A 21,644-nucleotide genomic window follows, 5' to 3' on the forward strand; every position below is an offset into this window, starting at 1 on the left:
GCTCCTAGTGTGTAACTGAGTGGTAGAATCTCGGAGTTCATGAGAATGTGAGAATAAAATGAGATTTGTGTAAATGCTTGATGGTTGTTGAGGACTTGGTGGGCTGAAGGGTCTGTTTCTGTGCTGTATGACCACCCAGGGATCAGAAATATGCTAATTAACAACTAAGTTGGCTCATGATCCTCATCAATGATGTTGGCCACCATTTTAGTGGTTAGCATTGTAAGAGACCAGCTAAACAGGAGTCAAATCTTGTTGTTGGGGATAGTGAGTGCTGCTTGAAGTTGTGTCCAGCTTTCACTTGCTGATTGACTGGCTCACTTGCTTGAACCAAGCTTTCAATGCACATCAGTGGAAATCACCAAAACTATCAATGTTTATGGAAAATGTTTTGATAAAACATTTGACATAGAGGGTTAGTTCTCTGCTGCTTACCATACCTTACTTTCAGCAGTGGTGCAGTGGTAGCACTCTCGTCTCTGAGTCAGAGTTTGGTGTTCATGTGGGATTTGAACCCACAATGTCCAGGCTGCCAGTCTGAGGGTGTGCTATGTTGTTGGAAGTTCAGTTCTTTGGATGAAATAAAACTGAGTCTCTGTGTGTACTCTCCTCTGGCTTTAAAGATTCCTCTGGAAGTAAGAAATGGGGAATATTGCTCAGGGACCTGGCTGATATTTAATTCTCAACAATCACAAAAATATATAGAGGATTTTATCATTAACTGACCCTTGTTTATGGGATCTTGCTTTGTGCAAATTGTCTGCACATTTCCCACATTGCTCAAGCTTCAAGTTTAAGTTTATTGTCATAGGGCATATATACCCAGGGTATAAATGCCATGAAAGTTAGCTTTTTGCAGCAGTCTCATGGTACATCACATTGCAGTATACTTATAATGTACATCTTTAGCTGTAAAATGATTTAAAATATTCCCAACTTGTTACAGACGTAAGCTCATTTTTCTGTTGGAGCCATCTGAAAAAAGGGAGCTGTGGGTCTTGGAGATCTTTATAAGGGTCACCTTTCATGGAATGGGAGGGGGAGATGAGGTCATTCATACACATTCTGTCAGCTCCCTGGATGGCAGGTGCGGCTGCCTCACAGCTCCAGTGACCTGCGTTCAATCCTGACCTCAGGTGCTGTCTGTGTAGAGTTTGCATGTTCTGCCTGTGACTGTGTGGTTTTTCCCTTGGATACTCCGGTTTCCTCCCACATCCCAAAAACGTGCAGGTAGGTAGAGTAGGCTGCTGTATATTGCCCCTAGTTTGAGTAGTAAAATTTGTGAGGGGATTTGATGAGAATGTGGGGAGAATAAAATCGGTTAGGGGAAGACTAGTGTAAAAGTGGAGGCTTGATGGAAGGCATGAACTGAGTGGGCTGAAGGGCCTGTTTCCGTGTTTTTTCTCTATAAAACTTTACGACTGTGAGGCGCTGGCACTGATCACAGCATGCGCAGAATCCCTTTCTGTTCCTGAATGAACTTGAACAAGGGGATTTTTGAACAAGAGTGTCGTTCAGTGCATCACTGGATGACGGGGAATCTGCAGTCCTACTGAACACTGCCTCTGGGCCTCTCTGACAAGATGAGAGGTTGTACTGTTGTAGTGCATAGAGCAGCACAAACTTCTCCAATAGAGAAGTGCAGAGAAGATTTTGGCATCTGATTTATACCAGCTCTGGCAGTCTTGGAAGGATTCAGTGGCATAAATATTGTATATTGTTGTGACCTTGACGAGTACAGGCGTTGCAGCCCGACTGTGCTGTGATGTCTGACTCCTTCTTCCGTGAGACCTTGAGTCTCTGTTGTAACTTCTCTGGCAAAACGGAAATTCTACTGGAACTGTCTTTGTGTGATGGGAGTGTAGGTGCACTGACTGCAAAGACCATGGGCGGATGGAGCCTCCTTCTGACAACTCTGTGTCCTTTGGAGGTCACAATGGGGGATGTATGCGATGGGACTCCATGGAGCTTGTGAGTAAGGATGGGTTTGGAGGGTTGGGGATTGGGAGTCATTGTTGATGTGGAGTCCACCATTCCAGCCAGCATTCCCTCCTTGAGAATGATCAGGTAGTGCTCTGCCTCCTCCCTACCCACCCACATCTCCTGTTACTATTTTGTCCTGGAAGCAAGAAGTCGGTGACGGTGAATGAGCATCTTGAGAGGAGTGAGGGGGTTTGGTTGTGTGATGCCATGCAGGGCTGAAGACTGTGAAGTGTGTCTGCGGTATAAGGAGTGCCTTTGAAGAATGCCATAGTGTGGTTGGAGAGTATCTGTGTGTGTGTGTGTGTGTGAGAACACCCGTAGTTAGATGGTGGATGCAGTGTGATGCTGCTGGTGGTAAAGTGAAAGTCGAGTTTATTGTCATCTGCACAAGTATGTGTATGCACAGGTGCAATGGAAAACTTACTTGCAGCAGCATCACAGGCACTTACAATGGTGCAGAGTGTTTTTGATGTAGGTTCTTGCCTTGACTATTTATGTCAGGTCATTAAACTCCTTACTGCATTGGAGCCAAATTCTGGGGCATTGACCCTTTGGTAACTACTGTCATACCTTCCTCCTGGGACTCCTTCCCCACCTACACCCTGTGGGTTTGGGACATTCCTTCTTCATGCCATCACCTCCACCACAACCTCCTGAACTGCCTCTGAGTACTGGTGAGTCCTGTCCCGTGCTATTATCTATCAGTGTTCCACACATGGCTAACTGTACTGTTGTCAGAAGATTGCCCTGAACAGCAGGCTCTACTGTGAGTCCTACAGGCATGTTTAAATCATAGTAATCAACAGCCAGCCCCAATATTTAGGGCCAGCATTATCACCCCTTTACCAGAACAGCTTCCCTTATTTACAAACCATAGACTGATAAAACCCAAGTAGTGAGATGGCAGATGAAAATGATGCTGGAGGAACTCAGCAGGCCAGGCAGCATCCATGGTGAAAAGCAGACGGTCAACGTTTTGGGTCAGGACCCTTCTTCAGGACTGAAGATAGGAAAAGGGGAAGCCCATTAAATAGGAGGGGAAAGCAGAGCAGTGATACTTGGACAAAAGGGGGGAGGTGGGGTGGGCACAGAGTGATGATAGGTAGATGCAGGTAAGAGATAGTGATAGGCAGGTGTGGGGGAGGAGGGGAGAGCAGATCCACCAGGGGATGGGTCAAAGGTAAGGAGAGAGGAAACAAAGGCTGGGAAAGGGAAGAAGAGAAGAAACATGGGGGGGGAGGTGGTGGGGGGGGGGGGTGGTGGAAGGTTGCAGATTACCGATACTGGGAGAATTCAATATTCATGCCGTTAGGCTGCAAGGTTCCAAGACGGAAAATGAGGTCCTGCTGAGTTCCTCCAGCATCATCGTGTTTTCCCTCTGCAGTCCTTTGTTTCTCTAGTGAGATGGCAGGTCATTATTCCCAGGCACGTTCTTTCAAGATACAGGACAGCCCAAACAAACCAGTGCTACTGTTTAAAACCATCCCACCCTCATTCTGTTTGACTGGAATGGAGAGATGATCCCACATCAGCCAGACTTTAAAATGGATCATGTCTATCGATTTTATCGGCATCCTATGATTATTATAGCATGGGCAACACAGTGCTGCATCTAGTGGAGCTGCTGCCTTACAGCTTCAGAGACCTAGGTCCAATCCTAACTTCCGGTGCTGTCTGTGTGGAGTTTGCATGTTCTTCTTGTGACGGAATGGGTTTCCTCCAGGTGCTCCAGATACCTCCCACACCCCAATGACGTGGGTTAATTGGCCACTGAAAATTGCTAATAGTGTGTAGGTGGCTGGAATCTGATGGGAATATGGGGTAATAGTTAGAGGGAAATTTATTCTGTGAGCTGACATAGACTTGATGGGCTGAAATAACTTCTTCTATGCCATAAGGACCAATGGTATATGAAGGAGATCTAATGCTAGGGAGAAGCTTTGAAGAGGGCAACTCACCTCACATAGATTGAAGGGTCTCGACCTGAAACATCAACTGTCCATTTCCCTCTGCAGAATCTGCCTGACCCTCTGAGTTCCTCCATCGCTTTGTTGCTCCAGATTCCAGCATCTGCAGTCTCTTGTGTCTCCAACTCACCTCATGTGCTGCTCTGATATTTCCCACAGTGAATAACTCATACAAGTGGATGGGATCCCAAGATTTGAGCCATTTCTTACTGTTGTCATCTTGCTAAAAAGAAAGTTAACCCATGCCCTATGCTTGTGTTTCATGATGATCTGAATGTTTCCTTGAAGAAGGGACCAATGAGTAGCTGATGTTTGTCCAGTACTGAGTTTAAAAACCAGTGGCCATCTCCCATCCTCAGAATGATGACAGGCCGTTTAAGTGTTGGAGTTGTGTTTCATTCATAATCTCTTTATCTTGTCTCTCTTTACTCTCAACCCTCGATGGTCGACGGACAGTTAAGGTTCAGAAGAGTGACCACCATCACTGCTGGGACCCCTGTGTCAACTACTGCCACACCTACCATCCAGGGCATTGCAAGACACCTACCTGGAGTGCGCCAACCTCTCTGTCCAACTCCGACTATTGCAAATGTACGGTAACATCTCTGAAGCAGCACTCAACTCTAGGGATTCTTCAGCACCAGCCCTGGGAATGATCATTTCTTGGAATGAGTCTTTTCTCTAAAAGCTACTTATTTATTTTCTCATCCCATTCCATCCCGCTTGGTTTCATGGTGCCCTGCACTGCTCTCTTGTCAATTGGATGACCTTTACCCAAGGTGCCTACTGGCACCAAGCTGTAAAACCTCCTTTCTACATCATAAAACATTTTGGTGGCAGGATATGTCAAGCATGCCTCATCAAAGTGCTGGACCCTGTTACTACTGCCTGGTTTGTGGGGAAAATATGAGTGTCCCAGAGAGCCCAAAAATGCCTTGTAGTCCTTGGCTTCTCACAGGTGCTCACTGCAAGATTATAGTTAACAGATGTGTGTTAGATCGTAATAAAAGTGCAGTAATAAAATTTGATTGAGTAAAAGAATTAAAACCCTTGATCCATTCATTGTATCTAATGTCACTTTTAAAACACATAACCACGACCCCTTGCTGAGGCAATGTAGCCCAATAACTAAATTCTTTCCCTCTCCAATCCAAATTTCTTTGTCTGGAAGCTGTGACATCTCAATTAAATCTCCCAACTAAAGCACCTACCAGATTTGTGCTGAGACACCTTAACCCAATGTATTTCCTAACTTTTTTCTGACAAATCGATCCCTGCAAATTTAAACGACAGTGGGACAAATTTTCACTTGCCCCAATTAAACCTCCAAAAATACTCTTTTTCAAAAATTAAATATAAAATTTGATACTGTTCAAAGAAATAATTGGACTCAGCAGAGAGAGGGGTTTCTTATTCTTATAGGTTTCTTATTTATTCATTCACAAGACGAAGGCATCAGTAACGAGTCCAGCATTTACTTTCCATTCTGATTGTCCCCTGAATCAAATAGCTTGTCAAGCTTTTTCAGAGAGCAGTTAAGAATCAACCATTTTGCTGGGACTGGAGTCACATCTATGGTCAGAGTGAGTAAAGACAGCTGATTCTCTTCCCAAGGAAGATTTTGAACCACGTGGTTTTTAATGAGAATTGGCAGTTTATGGTCACTATTACTGAGTTAGGATTTTATTCAACTGCTTGAAGAAAATTTCCTCAACTTCTGGAGTGGGATTCAAACACTTCTTTCATATCTGGGGTCCAAGCCTGTTGGCATAGTACAAAACTTAATAACATTACTGAATTCCAAATAGAAAGGATATGACAAGAACATTTGATCGAAATGTTTCCTGAATCATTTAGAGAAATAAAAATTACTGCTTAAATCCACAAATGTCAAGAAAAGGCTGAGGTATGAGAGTGGAAACCAGACTCAAGAAGCATTATCAGGTCACCTGCACTCCACTGTCATGGAGGAGTCTTTCAGTGAACCTGACATGGGTAGGTTCAAAACATTTTGGTGCAGGCCAGGTACATTCCTCCAGGAAGGAGGAGCAGAGGAACCAAACCAAGGTTCTTGGATGGCAAGGGAGATAGAGAATATCACTGTTTAAAAATATGGGATTGCCCATTTAAGATGGAGTTAAGACTCATGGGGTATTGGGGGGGTGGGGGGGGGAGAGGAAACCAATCAAAAGGGTTGGGCTGTACTTCAACAGAACCAGGACTACAGACATTGCAGGGAAGTTCACCAGCCTGATTGGGGAAACTTTAAACTAAGTTGGGCACCTGCATTTAGTAAAAGATACCCTAAAAAGTGAGAGTGTCGGATAGAATTAGAGGAAGAAGTGGTGCTATAATAGATAAGAACAGAGTGAGATGGGCTACCAGGAAGGTTTAAAACACTTATACGTAAACAAACAGTGTGGTTAATAAGACAGTTTAAGTCCAAATAGCTGTGTAGAAATATAAGACAGTGGCAATAACAGCAGTGTTGAGAGAGGGAAAGGATATCCTTGAGCAACAGAATCCATTTGGTTAGAGTTAAGAAACCAATTGTATGATCATGCAATTGGGAGCCAGAGAAGAGGTAGAGGGTTAAACTTGCAGGGTAATTAGAGATTTTCAGGCAATATGGAGTGGTGATATTGGGGGAACATTCATCACCCAAATGTCAACTGGGAAAGCAGAGGAAAGCAAAGGAGGCAGAGTGTCAAACCTGTAGGGTATGTTGATCACCCAGATGTTAACTGGGAAAATATCAGAGGAAGGGGAAAGGAGAAGCAAAGACTTATGAATTGTGTTTAGGGAGAGCTTGCTCGACCAGCATGTCCTGGGCAGTAGGCATTGCTGAACTTAATGCTGGGGAATAATGTGGGGCAAGTGGACACCATGGGTCAACAAGTATGACAGATCGTGGTGCCATAATGTTTAGATTGGAAAGGAGAAGAGCAAGGAAAGATCTAAATTAGAGGCTCTAAATTGGAAGAGGCTTCTTAAACTGGGACTAGAGGAGATGTAGTCAGGGTAAGACGGAAGCAAAGATTGATTGGAAATTTGTCATTGGAAAAATGGGTGCTCTTTGAGGAGTAGATGTTTCAATTGTAGGTTTGGTATATACCCACAGGAGAAAGGGTAGGGAAACCAAATCTGGGATTCCAGGGTGGCAAGGGAGATGGAGAAGGTCACTGTTTAAAAATATGGGGTCACCCATTTAAGGGAAGAATGAAGCAAAATGTTTTTCTCTCAGAGCGATGAGTCCTCAGAACTCTCTTCCTCAAATGGTGATGGAAGCAGAGTCCGCATATCTTTAAGGTCGAGGCAGATAGATTCTTGATAAGTAAGGAGGTGAAAGGCTGCCATGGGTAGACAGGAATGAAGACCTGCGGTTGAAATCCGATCAGGCATGATCTTAATAAATCACAGGATAAGCTAGAGGGAGCAGGTGGCCCACTCCTGCTTCTAGTTCAAACGTACGTATGAGGAAACTAAAACAAAAACAGAGTGTGTGTGGTTTATGTCAGATGAATGCGTCAAGGGAAAACCAGGCAAGATAGAACAAGTTTAAGAGGGGAAGTGAACAGCAAAATAAGGCTGGACAAGAGATGATGACAGGGTAGAAGATTGGTTAGATGTTCTGGAGCCAGTAATTGCTAGAATGCATAGGTCACCTGGTTCAGAGGGCTTGCTAAGGGAAGTGGAGGTGGAGATAGTGGAAGGGCTGTCTAAATCTCATCTTTCCTTGATGAATGGGAGGTGCTAGTGGATTGAAAGTAGCAAATGTGGCACGTTTGTTGAAGTTTGGATGTAAAAACATTCAGGGTGATTTAGATTAAGAACAACAATCTAGGAAAAATTAACAGAAAGATACGAGTTAATTCAGCCACTTGTTTGACTTACCTAATTTTTCTGATGCAACAGAGGAGGTTGATGAAGGAAATTCAGTGGCTGCTGTCTGTATGTATTCCAGGAAAGCATTCTGCAAAGTACCACATAAAAGGCAGGTTGACAAATTTGAACAATTGTAATAGGAGGGTCAGCTTCAGCTTGGATACAACGTGTTGGTTTAAGAACGGGGAGCAGGGATTTGTGATAAGTGGTTGACTTTCAGACTGGAGGACAGTATACATTGGGCGTAACTCAAGGGTTAGCATGACTCCACAGTTTTGTTTTTAATGAATATTAATGACATGGGTATTGGAATTCAGAGTACAGTTTCAAAATTAGCAAATGATACCAAACTTGGGGCTGGGTAAGTTGTGTGTAATCCACCAATCAACTTCAACTGGACATCAATAGGCAGAATGGGTAGACAGATGGCAGCTGGAGTTTAGCACTGAGAACTGTGAGGCGAGCTCTTGAATACAAAAGTTGGGAAGTTAAAGCATTTTGTTCTTGTCACCATACCTTAGGAAAGGCGTGAAGGTCTTTGATAGGCTGCAGAGATGATTGCAGGGAAGAGGGATGTTAGATACAAGGTAAGATCAGAGAAACAGGTTGTTCTCCTTACAGCAAAGGAAGTTGAGGGGAGATTTGACAGAGACGTACAAGACTACCATAGGTTTAGATAAGACAGACAAAGTCAAACTTTTCCCATTTGCTGGTGGGACAAGGAGCAGGGGACTTATGTTTAAGGTTTTGGGCAAAAGATACAACAGGGGTGTGAGGAGAAACTATCTGAGGCACCAAGTGAGAATGACTGGGAACTTGCTGCCTTTGAGTGTGTTCAAACAGAGGCAATCAGTGATCTCAAAAGGATACTGGATCAACACCTGAGGGAAATAAACAAAACAGGTGACCTAGACTGACTGGATTGCTCTGCGGAGACTAAACAGGGTCTCAGTGGGCTGAATGACCTCTTTCGATGCCGTAATGGCTCTCTGACCTTGCTCCCTAGCTGCCTGTGGCAGTGCCCTGGAAACCAATTCCTGTAGATTCCACCTCAATCAACCCTATTCAATCCTAAACCACTATGCAGTGTGTTTAGCGATGTCTAACCATTAGTAGAGCTGTGCTTCATTACGGCGTTATTTTCAAGAGTTGATCCATGCCCTCCCTCTCCTGCTATTTCTCTCCCACAGCTCTGGTCCCAGTCAGCTGCTCTCCTCCCTCTTCTGGCACTTCAGGCTTCAGTTCCCAGAACACAAGCACCCTGTCGCGGACGGCCCATCCAATGAGCCCACGGGCAACCATGATGAGGCGGAGGGTGAAAAGGAAAGAATACAAGAGTTCACGTGAGTCTCTTGATTGTTTTTAATCATCAAATGGTAATTAAATCCAAAATAAATACATTGACATAGAACATTTACTTTTAAATTACAGCAGGGAATCATTTATAATGTTAGGGCAGATTTCCTGTAATGGTTAGTGCACACAGCATTTGGTAATAAGTGCTTTCAGAGAAATTCTGATTCTCTTCCCACAGATGGTATCTGAACTACTCTTGCCAGTTCTTTCTGTTTTTATCAAAGATTTGGTTTTTGTTTTGAAATATGTGAAGTTCACCTGACCATTGTTGTACCTGTTTTATGTTTTGCATTGTATCTTCTGATATGGAATGTGAAACAGACAAAATTATCAATAATAGCAAGCAAAAGTTTATTACCTACCACTGCAACCTTTTCCTACAGTGTGACCATCCTAGCAATGGTATCGTATTTTTCTCATTTATATCTTTGTATTCTGGAGGGATAGATGAGGAAAAACCCAATGACAATAAGCATTTCTAGAAAGATCTGGAAAATTCCTCCCAGATCCTCTCAGATAGAGTCATTAGATTAGATTAGTTTATTGCTATATACATAAGGGTGCAATGAAATTCCTTGTTTGCGTGAGGCTCACGGAGTAAACAGTATACGTAGAAATAATAAATACAACAATAAATAGAATGAATAGCGCAAAACAGCAGAATGGTGCAAAATATAGTAGTGCAATCTGAAGTAGGTCAAAAACAAATGCTAAAGTGACAATAACAGAAGAGGTAGAAATAAGGGTTTGAGAACATGGCAGTACCACCAGGCGGGGGTGTGAAAAAAGTGATTGGTTCAGAAGTCTGCTAGCATAAATCTTATATGCGACAGATGTAATTCGAAAGTGCCTTCCCTGACACACATGTTTTGGTCCTGCCCACTTTTGGAAAAATATTGGAAAGACATTTTTAACATTATTTCAACTGTATTGAATACTGATTTACAACCTCATCCTATTACTGTGATTTTTGGGTTACCAATGATGGATTCTGGCCACTTATCCGCGTCTGCTTGTCGAATGATTGCTTTTGTTACATTAATGGCCAAGAGATCCATTCTATTTAAATGGAAGGATCCTATACCTCCTACCACATTTCAATGGTTCTCTCAAACTATAACATGTTTAAACTTAGAAAAAATTAGGAGTGGTACTGTTGATCCTTCGCTTAAATTTGAGGAGGTTTGGAGTCCATTTATTCAGTATTTTCATATGATATAAGCAGCCCTTTTTCAAATCCCTTTCAATAACCTTTGAATACAGAGGAGTGGAGCTAGCAACATAATGGTTTTTTTTAACCGAAGAAATGTCAGTCCAGTTTTTTTTTGAAGTTTTTGGTTTGCTTTTGTTTATTATTATATTTTTTTTGATTTGGGGGTTCTCTTTTCATATAATTAAATCTCTTTTCAATTTTTTTGTATCATGCTCACTTAGCAAGAGAGTGGGAGGTCCAGATTATATATTTTACTCCTTGTGAGTATATTAACTGTTATTATTGTTCTGATCTCTTCGCACTATATGTATAATCACTAATGTTATGTATACTAATTTGAATTAATTTGAAATTCAATAAAAAGATTGAAAACGAAGTCTGCTAGCATTGGGGAAGAAGCTGTTCTTAAGTCTGAACATCTGTGCTGAGGCCCCTTGGTCCACCAAGAACACACCAACCAAGTACTCATTTACACTGATCCTACACTAATCCCATGTTATGCTTACCACATTCCCATCAGTTCCCTCCACTACACACTAGGGGCAACTTACAGTGACCAATTAACCTACCAACCTGCACATCTTTGAGATATGGCGATTGATCGCGCTGAACACATTGCTAAAAGCAAGCCTCAATTAAAATAATCAAGACATTACAAATTCAATGTGTTGCATTCAATTAAAATAGGAAAGCTCAAAGTTAGATGATTGAAGAAGAAAGTCAAAAAATTAAAAATATAAGGAAGAGATTGCATAAACTTAATTTAAATCCACAGAGAATTTGGGATGGTACGTGAAGGAAATTTGGGAGTATATAGAGTTTTGATGGTTGTTTTTCTAATTGAAAATAACTTAAAGAATTTTCAGGCCCTTTAATGACAACACAATATGACACATATTTGAAGTATTTGTTTTAGTTTTGGCACTAATTTTCACTGTCAAGGGAATTGGAGTTGAAAGCTGGGGGTTAGTTTAGAAGAGCTGGATTGCTGGAACTCTTCTGGAGAGTACTTCAAATGCCATAACCTACAAGGCTATGGACCAAGAGCTGGCAGGTGGGAGTGACCTCAGCGGCTCATTTTTGGCTGGCATGGCTGCAGTGGGCTGAAAAACCACTGTCTGTGGTCAGAACATCAGCAATCATTCTTGAACCAAATGTCACGTCAAATGTAGAGAGCATAAAAATGTCTAAGAACATGTGCATTGATTTTCATACACCGGCTCCACTGTCCTACCTTTTCTGCAATCCTCAGTTTGTGTCCCAGCAAGTGTGATCCCAGGCTTTATCCCACCAGGAACCCAGAATCCATACCAATCCTTCAAGTAGATCAGAAGGATGAGTGGGAGAGTCTTACTACAGCCACTCCATCCAGAAGAGGAGAATCTTCCTATCAAGAACTGATATTATATGGCACCCTTAACATGGGAGAACATCCCAAGGGACCTCAAAGGACCAGTTACAAAATAAAGAGCAGTGTTCTGCAAATTAAAGTGATGTTAATGTAGATGGGCCAAAGCTTGGTTGAGGAGCTGTGTTATAAGGAGGCTTGGAAACTGAGGGGGTTCTTGTCCTTGACCCCTGTGCAGAGAGCAGTGCAGGCAGGAATGCATGGCATAAGTATTGGTATTGGTTTATTGCATTCCTGCCTGCACTAGACATAAGCATTCCTTCCCCTCCTCCAATGATGTTCCTAAGACTGTCAGTCCTTCCTTCTGCACCTGTCCTGCAGCCCCAGCCCATGCAACACAACCAGCAGGGCCACATGGCAGAGGTCATAACTGGAATCCACCTAAGCCAGAGATGGAGCGGTGGGTTTTCCTGCCACCCTGATCTCCAGGCGATCTCCAAAGTGCAGCACACATTGCAGGAGTAAGTAAAAGAAGCAGAGCATCCACAGTGGAGGTAGGGTGTGGAGATTCCTTGTGAGCAGTCAAATCAGCTTTCAGAGCAGGGACACCTGACCTATGTGCAGGTGCAAACACTCCAAATGATGATAACTGATATCTCTCCATGTGTGTCCCATGCAACCAACATCATGTATGCATTGGTATGTACTGCATATGGAAATGTCCGGCTGCATTGGAATTGGTTTATTATTATCACATGTATCCAGTTACAGTGAAACGCTTACAATCCAGACAGATCATGCTATACGTAAGTACATTGAGGTACTAAACAGAAAACAGAATGCAGGATTTAGTGTTATGGTTACAGAAAAAGTGCAGTGCAGGTAGACAAATAAAGTGCAAGAGCCATGACAAGGTAGATTAGGAGAACAAGAGTTCATCTTTTAACGTATGAGAGGTCCATTCAAAGGTCTGATAACAATGGGATAGAAGCTGTCCTTGAGTCTGGTGGTTCATTCTCTCAGGCTTCTGTCTGATGGGAGAGGGGAGAAGAGAGAATGACCGGGTTGGGAGGGGTCCTTGATTATGTCAATGAATTGTGCTGAGTAACTGCTTTTCTGTGAGTAATGCCCAAAGACCTTGAAATTCAGTTGCACAGAGTTTTAAAAGCACCACCATCCTTACTTTTAGCTGTGACATTATGGCTATGAGAAATTAAGTTATTACTTGCGCATGAAAGTTCTTAAAAACTCTGTTCTGTTCCACTGATGCCAGGGAGTAGAAGGGTACTTGCTAAGTCCACCTGTCCAATGGCAGCAGCTCCACAGGCGCAATGGCCTGAGTACAGTTTTCCTTCCCCCTTTGGAGGGCAGTGGTGCCTCATGATAATGTTTTACCAAATGTCATTTAGAGACTGCTGTTTATAGCAATCAGCATTTAGATGCAGCAATAGTTCCTTTGTTAATTAGTAAGTTTTCTGAGCTGTGAAATCTGCTTTAATAATGCAGCATTTAACTTGGAGATCTCATCACTGTTCATGAGATGTACTCTTAATCACTGTCGCTTGCATGACTACAGCCTTTGGCTGTGACATTATGGCTGTGTGAAATTAAATTATAACTTGGACATGAAAGGTCTTAAAAACTCAGTTCTACTCCAGCTGTTACCAGAGAGAAGAAGGACACTTTCATAAGAGTCTTGAAAGCAGCACGGCCACTGTCTCACTCACTCACAGCAGACCCTCTGGTGCACGACTGAAGGAGTACTGCATGGTCAGAGATGCCATCTGTTGTTTAAATCTCCCTTCTATTTGAGATGGGCACAAAAGTTCCCACAGTACTATTTTAAGGAAAATCTGGGTCTCCCCAGTGACCTGGCCTGTGTGCACAAAATGCCTGTCACTTTTTCGACCTTGCAGCTTCACTTTCAGAGTAATTCATTGTCTGAAAGTGCTTTGGTTCACTCTGATGTTATGCAAGGTGCTATCTAAATTCAGGTAGGTTAGTTGGTGATTGCAAATCGCTCCTTATTCTCGGTAAATGGCAAAAGAATCAAAAGGTGGTTGGTGGACATGTAAGAGATAGAGAGAAACAGATCTACAGGAAGTAAGGAGTGGGGTATAAGACTAATTGAATTACTCAGCATGGACCCAATGGTCTGTCTTTCTTACTTAATAAGTCAGATTTATTCTGTAGTTCTTTTCATATCTACGAAAGCGATGCACTTCTCAAAAGTGCTTTTTTTAAGCAAAATTTATAAATTGAAAGACATTTGGCAAAGCCATGCATTGCAGGGACTTTGATGCAAAATATTCCAATGAGTGAAGAGTGATGAGCAATTCATTATAGTGGATAGATATAAGACACCCACCCCAAAGAGCCAATAATGTCACAGCAAAAATTAGTAAATGGAATGTTCATAAATCAAGGAATTACTGTAATTACATGGTTTCAATAAGGCATATGCACTTCCCGTTTAAACAACCCCCTTGCATTTAAATGACACCTGTATAGCATTTCTGCCACATGACAGATTGCTGACTTTCTGAAACTACACCTGCCTTGCAGACCCATGCAGCAGCCCATTTACACACAGTAAAAACCCACAAATAACCAGCAAATGAGGATAAGTGACTGGTTAAATTGTTTTGGCAGTGTTGGCTGAGAGGGGGATTTTGATAGAACATTAGGAGTACTCCCCAGTTCTTCCAAATGTGGAATCTTGTACATCGACCTGAACAGTTTGGTTTAATAATGTCACCTAAAGTATGGCATCTCCAACAGTGCAGCAAACCCCCAGTATTGTGCTGAATCCTTGATCCCATGTCTAGGTTTGGATTTTGCCATTTCCTGAATCAGAGTTGAGCCAGCCATGTGTCAGAGCAGTTTGCTAATTCCCTCACAGTGGTGCCATTGGTGAACATCAGCAGTATGTTAACTTAGTTAAACTGCCTGGCAAAAAAGCTAAATCCTACTTTTTTTTTTACAATGACACAGGAGGAGGCTACTTGGCCCATCAGATCCACGCCAGCTCTCAGCAGAAAAATCCAATTAGCTCCAATCCCTTCCTCTTATTTTCCTGTGTCCCGAAACTCTTTCTCTCTCACACATGCTCTTTAACTCGCTTTTGATTCATTTTGCCATTAACCTACATTAAGGGATAATTTACAGTGGCCAGTTAATCTTCCAGACTGGGATGTGAAAGGAAGCTGGAGCCCCAGATAGAAACCTACACAGTCACAAAGAGAATGTGCAAACTTTGCATGTTTATTCATGTCATAATTTCAGAGACCACTGCTCCCTTTAATAACTCATTACATTAATTCATGTATGCCAATCAAGGATAAGATGCAAATTCTGCTGTTAATGATGGCCCAGTCAAAGCTTTGGAATATAGCAATTATTGGTGAGCAAATATTAATGCAGAATGAAAGCAGGGAGATGGAGCTATTACAGTTTGCAGCTTGGGGTTCAATTCTGCAAATTTAGATGATTACTATATGAAAGCAATGTGCAATTCACTTCTGTTGAGTGGTTACATTAACTATGCTTACATAAGTGGGAAAAGATTGACGTGCTAGATAATTTAGAGCGCAGAAGAGCATAACAAGAGCACACTGCCTGTGGGGGTGGGGTTGGGGGGTGGGGAGGGGAGGGGAGGTTCAGAATCGCTGTGGAAACGATATATAGATCAATGGAACACAATCCTGGAAGAACTTGGAAATAGTTGGTAATGAGTAGACTTCTAGGGATAGTTTGGATCCAGTTAGTATGGAGCATATCCCAGGGAGAGCTTGGATATGGTTATTATGGACCAGACTGAGCATGTCCCCAGAAGAGCTTTGATACAGTTAGTATGGACCAGACTCCTGATAGTGCTTAGATACAGTAAGTTTTGATTAATTCAAATTACATGGATTTCTGTAAGGAAACAGCATTTAGGATTAGAACAAATGAATAATTTGAGATGTGAGGGGAGTGTGCATGAGTGCAATGGATGCTTTTGGCCATTTGATTCCCCAAATGTTGGTGCTTCCCTTCATGTCTATTATGGAGACATACAGCATAGAAATAGGCCCTTCAACCCATTGAGTTCATATTGACCATCAAGCACCCATTTACCCTAATCCTACACTAATCCCATTTTATTCTCCCCATATTCCTAAAAACTCCCACTAGATTCTACCACTCACCTACACACAGTGGCCAATTAACCTACTGACCCGCACGTCTTTGGGATGGGGGTGGAAGCTGGAGCAACCAGGGGAAACCCACAGGGAGAATGTTCAACCTCCACACAGAGGGCACTGGAGGTCAAAATTGAACCTGGGTCACCGGAGTTGTGAGGTAACAGTTCTATTAACTCCACCACAATGCCATTTCTGTAGATCCCTGTCCAATATCAGACCATATGACCTCCAAGATGGTAGAAGTTGATCAGGATGGACTTTGGTCCATTTTTATCCATGCTTTCAAATAATCTGGCAACATATTGTAGTAAAGCTTACCTGGCAGATATTGAAGACAAAATTCTCTCAGATGGCTTCACAAAATGAATTATGTTTGGAGTGCCATTAAAATAATTGTTAATGCATCGGCAAGTGCTCCAGTCAGTCAGATGTTGGCAAAATCCCTTGAACATTAATGAGTTAAATGGTACATCAACCCCTTTCAATGGTGTTAGTTGAAGAAGGGATGTTGGCCAGGTTACCCAATGAACTCCTGCCCTCTCTTGGTCAAGTGCCTGGAATTTATAACAATTACTTAAACCACATAAATATGAAAACTGCATTTGATTAAATTTAAAACCTATGACTCAGCAAGTCTTCGCAGTTTGAGGATGGCACATAATATAATGGTTTCTACTGAATTATGAATAATTCTAGAAACCTCTCCGTTGAACCCATGTGATTGGCAAGGCTTATTGGTGTCATTAGGATAGAGAGTGGGAAGTTGCTGAGCCCAGCACTGGCTGAGTTAGCTTAACGTCCAGAGGCAGTCATTAAGTAGGAAAAGCATCAGCCATCTTCCCTGGTAGAAAATTAAATCATGAAGAAAATAAACTAAACTCTACCCCCATTTTCTCATTTTTGAGGCCATGAATGTCAAGGTTTTGAAGGTTTTGTTCAGTGAAGGAGAGAAGATGAATTTTAAAGACTGCTATTTGAGGAGATTTATTTTCTTGCATAAATAACTCATTTAAAAATTTGGTGGGTCTAAGGAATAAAACCAAAGGGCAGATGTTCCGAGGCTATTTGTTGGAGTGGTACAGGAGGTGGGGATGTCAGCACAAAAACATTAATCCTGATCGAGGCCACTCCTTTCCCACAGCACCCTTATCCCCCAGGACCTCCCACTTTCCAGTAACCCCCCATTCCCCAGGACCCACATTTCCCAGGACCTCCCATTCCCAGAGCCTCCTCATTTCCCAAGATGTTCTACTGCCCAGGACATACCTCCATTTCCCTGGACTTCCCATTCCCCAGGAACCCCCCCTTTCTCAGGACTTCCATTCCCGAGAACCCCTGCCCACTTCACCAGAAGCCCCTTTTCCCAGGACCCCCATTGCTGCCAGATACGTTGGCCAATGGGGCCACAGTTAGTGACAGGAAGGACATTGGATCTCAGAATCAGGAGTGAGCCAAACAGGTTTTCATTGTGTGGGTGGGTGGGGGTGCACTGGTGGATCTTGGGCCTGCAGTGAGTTCAGGGTCAGGGAAATGATGTGCAGGCAAGAATATTAGTGCGTTGGGGCCACTGTGTCAGTATGTTGGGGGTAATGTGTTGGATAGTGTTTTGGGGGGGTGACTATGTTTTGGAGTGGGATCAGTGTTTTGGGGGCAGTGTTCTGGGTCAATAAGTTGGGGGAGTGCAGCCGTGTGCTGTGAGAGGGGTCTGTGTGTAGTCAGGCAGTATGGGGGTGGGAAAAGGTGTCAGCGTTTGGGGGGGGGAATGAGAGTGTTGGGGGTGAGAGTGTTGGGGGTGTCAGAGTATTGGGGCTGGTTGGCCGTTTTGGGGAGGCGGCTATATGTTGAGGTTGGGGGATGTGTTTAGCAGAGTATTCACGAAGTGTTGCATTGTATTAGGGAGGGGGATGTGGACAGCAGAGCAGTGTGTTCAGTGAGTGGGGCAGTGTGCTGGGAAGGAGTGTGTATAATAGGGCAGTATGCTCGGGAGTGGGGCAGTGTGTGGGGGAGGAAGTCAGTGTACTGAGGAGAGGGGAAGTAAAGAATTTATTCTGCACCATCAGCCTGTGCGGTTCTGAGGATGCCCAGCTACAGATGGCCCCTGCTTGACCTTGCCCACCCTCCTTGCAATGCTGCAACAGGAGTCATGCACAAGGAACAATGCTGTTCCCACACTCTTGGAGCAGCAACCATGTCGTGTCCCCAAGGGTAACTGATGGCAGGAAGTGCCCGGTCACACACCCCAAAGGTGTTTAACACTGAAAGAGATGGGGCTGTGTCTTTGGGTATCCAGCCACATGACATTCACACTGTTGAAGTGCTTTGGAGGTGTTGCAAAATAAGCAACCAGTCTGCAGAAGGTAAAGCCCCAACAATCCAAATGAGGTAATAAGACCACCTGTACTTAGTGGCGAATAAACCTTGGCCAGAATCTGTGGGAGAACCAGCTGTACTTTAAGCAGTGCCATGAGATTTATTGAGAAGACAAATGGTGTCTTGGTTTAGTTCTTCTTCTGAAAGGCAGTGCGTCCCACTGTGTGGCACCTGCTGACTGGATACAACACACACATTAGGGATGCTGAAGGTGTAATGAGCCTAGTTCCTCTTCACTGCTGGCATTCAGTAAACACTTTCATGGACATCGGTTAGCAGGCTTAGGTTATTGGAATGAGGCAGGGAGAGGCTGATCGAAAGAAGGAAGATTAAGTGGCTTATTGCTGGGTTGCTTGAGTGTGGGTTAGGCAACTACTTTGTGACTCTTTCCTCAACACAAGGTATCAATGGAGCTCTGACAATGCTGAAGACCTGTTCTTGTTGTAAGGTGAGAGTGGAAAAGATTAAAAGGGACCTGAGGGGCAACTTCTTCACACAGAGGGTGGTGTGTATATGGAACGAGCTGCCAGAGGAAGTAGTTGAGGCAGGTATAAGAACAACATTTAAAAGACATTTGGATAGGAAAGGTTTAGAGGGACACGGGCCAAATGCTGGCAAATGGGACTAGTTCAGGTGGAACCTTGGCTGGCACGGACAAATTGGGTCGAAGGGCCTGTTTCCGTGCTGTATTACTCTATGACTCTGAATGCCGCTCTCCGTGGTGCTTAATGCTGATCTTTTTGCTCTCCAGTGTCACTAGCCTCAAGCACTATCGGCCCAGGAGGACAAATCGTGCACACAGAGACCACGGAAATCTTTCTGAAGGGCGATCCTCTGAACGGATTTGGGTTGCAGCTTCAGGGAGGAATCTTTGCCACCGAACCCCTCTCTTCTCCACCGCTCGTACGGTTTATCGACCCAGACAGTCCTGCAGAAAGGTTAGGCCTCCTGATGTTATTGTCCGTCAATAACCTATGAGAAGCAAAACCAGGCCAACAACTTGCATTTACAAACCACAACCCTTGCCTGGTAACTTGTTCACAGAAGCAGGATTAGATGAGAGCTCATGCCAAGCCACATGAGATGGTATTGGGACAACTGAGCAAAGTCAGGACAAAGAGGTAGGAGGATCTTGAATTGGAATTTGAATTGACTTATTAGTGTTACATTTACCAAGATACAGTTTTGTATTGCGTGCCATCCAGACAGATCAATCCACACGTAAGTACATCAAGGTAGTAAAAAGGGAAAACAGAACGCAGAATATAAGTGTTACAGTTATAGAGATAGTGCAGTGCAGATAGGCAATAAGGTGCAAGGTCATAACGAAGTAGATTGGGAGATCAAGAGTTCACCTTCTAACATATGAGAGGTCTATTCAAGAGTCTTATAACAGCAGGATAGAAGCTGTCCTTGATGATATAGATATATGATATTTATTAGTCAGTGCAGATAGACAATAAGGTGCAAGGTCATAATGAAGTAGATTGGGAGATCAAGAGTTCACCTTTTAGCATATGAGAGGTCTATTCAAGAGTCTTATAACAGCAGGATAGAAGATGTCCTTGATATAGATATATGATATTTGTTAGTCACATATACATCGAAACACACAGTGAAATGCATCTTGTTGCGTTACTGAGAATGTGCTGGGGGGGCAGCCCGTAAGTGTCGCCACACTTCCGGTGCCAACATAGCATGCCTACAGCTCTTAACCTGTATGTCTTTTGGAATCTGGAAGCAAACCGGAGCACCCGGAGGAAACCCATGCAGACACGGGGATAACGTACAAGCTCCTTACAGACAGCGGCGGGAATTGAACCCAGGTTGCTGGCAATATAATAGCATTACGCTAACCGCTACAGTACCGTGCTGCCTTGTGGTACGTGCTTTCAAGCTTTTATATCTTCTACCCGAGGGGAGGGAAGGAGAAGAGAGAATCTCCGGGGTTGGGGGGGGGGGAGTCCTTGATTATGTTGGCTGCTTTCCCGAGGCAGTGGGAAGTGTAGACTGAGTCAATGGAAGAGAGGCTGGTTTGTGTGATGGACTCAGCTGTGTTCACAACAACGAACAGAGAGGGAATTCCAGAGGTTAGCATCTTGGCAGGGACAAGGTGATGGAAGAACTAAAACTGTGGGTGCTCCAGTGGCCAGAATCAGGCAAATCCAGAGTTCTCAGAGGGCTTTAGGGCTGGAGATGATTACAAAGATAGGAAGGAGTGAAGCCGTAGAGGGATTAGAACACAGTAACACCCCATCCCCATGGAAAGAAACTGTTGTGGAAAAAAGGAAATGTTTGTTTGAAATTAATATTCATTCATTTTCTGTTTCACCAGTGCTATTTAGCTTTGGTTCAACAACACAATGTCAGGGAAATTACACTGAAATATAACACTATTGAGTAAATAAGGTACAACATTTTCCTTAGTAATTATCTCGATGTGCTAATTATTATGGTTACAGATCTATATGTTCTTTGTTATGATCCATTCAATGGCAGAGTAAAATTACTATCTGGCATTGAAAGAACTGGGATGCACAAGCACTTTGAATTGATTTGCAGCTACATGACACACTGAAATCATTTACAAATCGATCGGACCCCAGATGCTGGTGGCAGATTGAAGAGCCGAGCACAAAATTATTGACTTGTCGTCTCTCACAGCACATCAAGAGCAACCTTTGTAATCGGTAATCAGGAATTTGACAATGTCTCGTATTAGCATGGCTGTGGTAGTACAGTGCTCATATTACAAGACATGCTCTGGGACTGAGCAAGTGCTAAGTGAGGTAGGGTGATACAGTGGCATGGCAGATAGAGGTGCTGTCTCACAGCTCCAGCAACAGAGGTTTGATTCCAACCTCAGGTCCTGTCTGTGTGGAGTTTGCACGTTCTGCCTCTGATTTTCCTCCTACATCCCAAAGACGTGTGGGTTGGTAGGTTAAAAAGTTACTGTAAATTATCCCTAGTGTAGGTGGGTGGCAGGAGAATTGGGGGCGAGGAATTGAGGGTCATTGGAGAGAGAATAGGTTACAGGGAAATAAATAGGGGAAGAGGACTGATGGGAATGTGCTGAGAGGTGGCATAGACTCAGTAGATCACATGCCTTCTAGGATGTAAGAAAATATGAGAAACAAAATATGAGGTGCTAACTTGCAGGTAAGTCTCTGGTAAGTTCCTTTATTTCTTTCTTTGATTTGGTGTTCCCTGTAGTGCAGAGTAGTGAGAATGGCTCCAGGGTCAGTGGTATGTTCAGCTTGTGAGATATGGGAGTATGGGAGACATCCAGTCTCCCTGATAACTACATCTGCATGAGGGGCATCCAGCTGCAGCTC

The 21,644-nt window shown here is 43.4% G+C and overlaps 1 protein-coding gene across 1 annotated transcript in view; it reads left to right on the forward strand.

Moving 5' to 3' along the window:
- The window catches only part of grip2b (glutamate receptor interacting protein 2b), a 147,033-nt gene that overhangs the window by 73,319 nt on the left and 52,070 nt on the right, over window positions 1–21,644 (forward strand). Inside the window, exons 10-12 of the mRNA XM_052017682.1 lie at window positions 4,407–4,541; window positions 9,026–9,178; window positions 19,061–19,247. Coding sequence (XP_051873642.1) covers window positions 4,407–4,541; window positions 9,026–9,178; window positions 19,061–19,247 — 475 coding nt within the window. The remainder of the gene's footprint in view (window positions 1–4,406; window positions 4,542–9,025; window positions 9,179–19,060; window positions 19,248–21,644) is intronic.

The sequence above is a fragment of the Pristis pectinata genome, chromosome 6, assembly GCF_009764475.1.
Source record: "Pristis pectinata isolate sPriPec2 chromosome 6, sPriPec2.1.pri, whole genome shotgun sequence".
Lineage (NCBI taxonomy): Eukaryota > Metazoa > Chordata > Chondrichthyes > Rhinopristiformes > Pristidae > Pristis > Pristis pectinata.